Source organism: Acanthisitta chloris, unplaced genomic scaffold (genome assembly GCF_000695815.1).
Source record: "Acanthisitta chloris isolate BGI_N310 unplaced genomic scaffold, ASM69581v1 scaffold35361, whole genome shotgun sequence".
NCBI classification, from domain to species: Eukaryota; Metazoa; Chordata; class Aves; order Passeriformes; family Acanthisittidae; genus Acanthisitta; species Acanthisitta chloris.
In genome coordinates this window covers 4448-10044 of record NW_008657158.1, presented here as the reverse complement: position 1 = coordinate 10044, position 5597 = coordinate 4448, and the positions used below count along the sequence as shown (strand labels likewise).

Genomic DNA, 5597 nt, shown 5'->3' with positions numbered 1-5597 from the left:
CTCTACCAGCTCCGGCAACTCTGTGGCCACGCACAGACGCCAGTGTTTGGAATCCTCCCATCTTGCCTGTCCAAAATAAAGTCACATTGCAAGTTACACTCTAGGAATGCAAACATAGGGCAGGCAGTAAGTATTAGACTTGCTCAGCTGACATTTGTGAGCCCACACAGGGGATCCAAGCTCCTAACTGGAACAGTCAGCACTGGTTTAAAAATGTTGCACTCTCATTTGTTACGAGTACCCCTACAATTACTACTGATCACACCCCCACAGCCTCCCCTCACTCCCCTGACCCAGAGCCAAACGCTGTTCCAGCAGGGAATGGCTGCTAGGTCAGAAACACTGGACGCAAAGACTGGCAGTGTAGGGAATTTTGGCACAGGAATACTAATTCTGCCAAGCAAAAACACAGAATTCACTTGTGTGTGGAGAGAATTCTGAGTAAAAACAGGGAATAGGAAAAGGGAACAAAGCCTGCTGCCCACAAAGAGGAATCCAGTAGCAGCAACAACAGGTGGATTGTCTGGAAAGTTTCACCTACAGTCTGCTGTACCCAGAAACTGCCATGACTGTACCTCTATTTCCTTTTGGTCTGCTGCAGGAACATCAAAGCACACACCCTGAAAAGAAAGAATCATTTTAGTGGCTGCAAGTCAAGTCTTTTAAACGACAGCATCTAAAACCAATAGGGCCTACAAACCTAGGCCTGACAGACAGGCACTGTCAGAACTGACTGTCCCAAAAAGCTGTTCTGTTTTGTCACTAAGGCACAGTTAGCACCAGTCCACACCTTTTACCTGGCCTGCTACCCCCACAGCCATGTGTTCACTATCCCACCTCCTTAGCATGGCAGCACAGCCCTAATAAAACAGACTGAGGCCAATCATGTCCTTATCAACAGTGCCTGGAACTAGGAAACAGATGAAGTATCTGCTGAAAAAAGGCTGCAACCAGAGGAGCTCGGGATCAGAGACATAAAACTTACCATTTTCCCCTTGAGGAAGCACATTCTATTCACCTTGCGGTCAACATCATCACCCAACAGTTCTCGCAGTCTCCGCCAAGCGTAGCTCATGTTGCTTATTTCTTCAGAGCAACGCAGTATCATTGTAACAAATCCCTACAAAGATATGGGGCAAGCTCCATTCGTGACAGGAATAAGCATCTCATCTCCATCAGACGCAAGAAACCTCACAGTTTAACTACATTTTCAGGCAGATACTGTTACAGGGAATCTCCAGTCACTGTATCTCCACAGTCACTACACTGCTGCTTTTAACAACATCAACAGTTCCTAGCGCCTGAAGTACAATTGCCCAGCAAAACCATAGGGAGACAAACAATTCTCTATTTAGACAAAGCAAAGCTGTGTTGTTTTCTCCAGATCCAAGACAAGCGTTAAGTCACGGACCCTTCCTTACCGCGTCCGAGTTCAGCAGCGAGCGCTGCTCGATGGAAGTGGCACCTGAAATATGGGCCAGAGCTGCAGCCAGAGCATTAACTGGTCCCTTTTCTTTTATCAGCAGCTGAGCAGACTCTCTGAAATACTCAATCGCAGTCTGAGGAACAGAGTCCAGGCACCTAAGTAATGAAAGCAACAAAATTTAAAAGCTCACAAACTAATCTTTACTAGACTCTGGAACAGAAGAAAAACAGCAGTCCAAGACTTTCAAAAGTTCAGAGAGACGGCAAAGATCAATCCAAACTGCCCTTCTGAAGTAGGAAGGCAGGAAGACACAACAGGGCTGAGTGCCCAAACACACCTGATGGCATCTTTGCTGGAAGCCTTTATGATGTCTGTTGCAGTGGGAACACCAACACGCTTGAATGTAATGCCCTGAAATGTGCAAATGAGAATTGCAGACCATAAATAATTCCCTTCTAAAGCAGCAGTACTGCACTTCAACAAAACCAGCATTTTCTTCTGATTTTCACCTTCTAACTCCCAGCTCTTCCTAGTGAAAACTGCAAGGTTAAGTTTACAGAGAAATGGGTAACACAAGGGTTTTATGTACCGGGTCAGATTAAAGAATTCAGTGACCTTCCACTGAAATAAATAGAGACCAATTTGGCAATTCTTGGGGGGAAAAAAAAAAGTCCTACACATTCTAAATTATTAATTTTAGTCTGACTTGGATTTAAGTACAAGTTACAGTGCCATAGTGTAGATCTAAGTCTGAGTTTTATGTGCCAAGAACAAACCATCTCATTCCACTGGAATATTTAATTGGTGAGAAAACAGAACTGTGCACAAAGTGCAAAAAATGCAAGTAAAAGTTCCCAGCAGAGCTATACCTATGCACATCACTCAACAGGTGATCACCAGGGTGAACATTACACTGAAATCCTGCTCTTTTTTTCCGTATCCACAGGGACAACCTTACTGGCTGAAAAAGCATGGGCATGAGGGTGTGCAGTGCTCTCCTGCTCCACCATAACCAACAGCACACTCACACTCCCCAGGGTACCCGACCCTCCACGGGGTGTTCATCTGCCACGTCACCTAACTGCAGTACTGAACAAAGCACTGCGATGACACGCGTTCCCCCGAACTCATCGGAGCGCCTGCCATCAGAGAGACCTGTCCCTTACCGCTTTCTGCTCCACGTGTCTCAGCTGATACTCCTCCTTCCGCTGGTAGAAACAGATGCAGATCCCAGTCCGCCCAGCGCGGCCTGTGCGCCCAGACCGATGGATGTAGGACTCCACATCCTTCAAAACACAAAGCCTTATGACTTATCTGATTTACTGTCATGTAGTCAATTGGTTGCACCCACATCACTTGTGGAAGCCGCTACAGTGAAGCCTGAACAATGCACAGTAACTGTATCAGACTTAAATTAGAACACATTGTTTCACTAATGTCAAAGAAATACGTTTTTCCATAACCCTCTGAAAATCACGGTCTGAAAGCCAGAGCCATGAGCATGGATCAACTAAGACTTGTTTATGAACCACCAGACATCTGGAGTGTGAACACCTCTACAAGCATCCCACTCAGCACATTAACTTGAGCATGGGTACAGTGAGTTCATTGAGACATGACCTCATTTCTTTTAAACCTTCTGAATTCCAGCCAGTGCTCTCACTGTTGGGGTCCCCCCCTCCTCATTTACACCCCTACTTAGTGAATCAAGCCTTTCTGCATTTCCCACTGCTTCTAGACTTGCACACACCATACCTAACCTCGAAGGGAAAGGCTTCAAACAGCCTCCTGAGAAGATGTTTTAAGGAGCCCATCTTTAAACATACTAGGGACTCACACACTCCCAAAAAGACCCTCTAAGAAATTACCTCTATGTAACAGTACATTTCTCACCCTTAAATGCAATGCTGATAAACTCTGTGTGGTCAATACCATCACCTGATAACACATCCTACTTGAAAACGAGACTACAAATTATTACACAACACCCAACATAACATTCACCTACCTTTGGTGGTGAGCTTTGTACAACCAGGTCAACCTCTGGGATATCTAGACCACGGGCAGCTACATTGGTTGCAACCAGAACTTTAAATGAACCATTTCTAAAACCTTTCAGCGTGATCTCTCTTTGCTTCTGAGGAATGTCACCGTGCAGTGACTGACAGTCCTGAAAAACAGCATTATTCAAAACTGTTCCAAAATCCAAGGCAGTGCTCAGTTTTGTGGTCAGTTCTGAGTACAACACCTATGTATTTGAGAGGTCTGTATGCCAAGATACTGAAGAACTGAATTACCAGAGTTTCTATTTTAGGTGTCTTACAGTATTTACTCTCATTCGCAGACCTCAAAGACCTTAATAACAGTAGGAAGACAGAATTACAATGTGAGTCTTATCTCCAAATCTAATTACTGTGACATATGAAACAACTAGGCCCTAACTTGCCATCCAGAGTCTGATTTTTGTTTAATGTCGGTGAGAAAGAACAAAATCCTATCTGACCACCTGCAAAAGCCTCTCTCAGCCACTCAAACTCTCTCTTCAGAGCTTGCGCCGCTCTAGTACCAACACAGGGTTGATACATCTCTTCACAGGTTTTGTCACTCAATCCAGATGATAAAATACCTGTTTGATTGAAGCATTCAGAGCCAGTTCATTTGCCTCCTTTTTGGTTTCACAGAAGACAATGGTCCTCCCGTGGCTGCCACTGTACACCTGAATAACGTCGCCGATAACCGCAGCTCTCTGAGACCAGTGACACTCTATCGCCAAATGCTGTGGAAAGGAATTCTATATGTAAAAACACCAGATGCATTTTAAATACAACTGAAACTGTAAAGTACAGAAACAGTGAGGAGTTGTACAGCTTCCTGATGGGGAATTAGTCTAATGTTTAGTGAAATAATTTACAGGCTTCTAGCACACATGTACTGTATTCCTTGCTATGGTATTTACTGCACAGCAAGCAAAGGCCTAGTGAGCTGAGGCAAAGGGGAAGTTTGACAAAAAACCTCCTGTGCACAGAACAGCAGACGTCGACTGTGATTTAAAAGGGCCAGGTTGGTGTCAGTGCGTGCCTACAACCGGGATAAATTCAGATGCTGCTTTTCTCTGGAAACCAATCAGGCTGATAACCGAACCCTCGCTCTGCCTGAGATGTGTGCATGGTCACCAGATGCTGTGAGCAGGGAGACACATCCCAGAAACCATCTGACTGGCAGCAATGTGCCTTATGCTTGAACCAACTTCCAGCATCACTCTGGCAATGCACCTTAGGAGCAGATGACCTTCCTGTAGCATGAAAGAAAAGAGAAAAGGCCTGGAAACATTCCATGTGAGGACAGATTACTCACTTCAACTGTGGTGGCAGCCTTTTGAGTTCTCTTCCCAATAAGGTCAACCTGTTCGTATCTAGACTTCATGTATTTCTTGGCCACATCATATACCCAGTGTGGGCAAGTGGCAGAGAACAGCAGTGTCTGGGGATTGTCTTCAGAATCTTAAAAAAAACAACAGTGTTTCACAAACTTCATATGTTTTGTCCTACAGATGTGCACAAGTTGATTATATATATGATTAAAAACATGATATAAATATCAGTATAGAAAATAAAGAAAGCAATTCAGACTTTTAAATGCAAGCAGTTAAACATCTGGAAGAAAAACCCTAGGAAAAATTACTATGACCAAAAATCCAGTCTGTTTCCAAGCAGAGAAAAAGGCAAAAAGCTAATTCCTTTTACCTGGAAGAAGTCCAAGCAGAACTCAAAGAAAGGTGTCAGAGACAGTTATTTACAGACCCCTAAGTACTCGATTTTAGGCTCTGTGAATGATTCCCACTTTCACAACACTTCCTTATGTTCTGCTTTCACAACATTAAATACTCGGTCACTTCTAAGCAGAGTCGCCTTGCAACTTGCAGAGAAATACACCTGAATTTCAGCAAAATAAATCATTACCAGTATTTCCTGTCTTTTGTTTAACTATTGAGCTTACCCTTCTTGTATGCAACTCGTAAAATGTCCTCCACCTGCTCAGCAAACCCCATGTCCAGCATCTGGTCAACTTCATCAAGCACAACGTGTTTCACCTTGGCAAGGTCCAGCTTGCCGCTCTGCAGATGGTCTTTGATTCGACCAGGTGTCCCAACCAGAATGTCAATGCCACTCCT

General features: G+C 44.2%; 1 protein-coding gene across 1 annotated transcript in view; it reads right to left on the bottom strand.

Annotated features, from left to right (window-relative positions):
* Window positions 1-6: 6 nt before the first annotated feature.
* Window positions 7-5597, bottom strand: part of LOC103811625 (nucleolar RNA helicase 2-like) — a gene marked incomplete at both ends in the record, with an annotated part of 9283 nt that continues 3692 nt past the window's right edge. The window contains 10 exons of the mRNA XM_009084610.1: window positions 7-66; window positions 576-620; window positions 986-1120; window positions 1422-1581; window positions 1764-1837; window positions 2593-2712; window positions 3435-3596; window positions 4053-4202; window positions 4781-4926; window positions 5423-5595. Coding sequence (XP_009082858.1) covers window positions 7-66; window positions 576-620; window positions 986-1120; window positions 1422-1581; window positions 1764-1837; window positions 2593-2712; window positions 3435-3596; window positions 4053-4202; window positions 4781-4926; window positions 5423-5595 — 1225 coding nt within the window. The remainder of the gene's footprint in view (window positions 67-575; window positions 621-985; window positions 1121-1421; window positions 1582-1763; window positions 1838-2592; window positions 2713-3434; window positions 3597-4052; window positions 4203-4780; window positions 4927-5422; window positions 5596-5597) is intronic.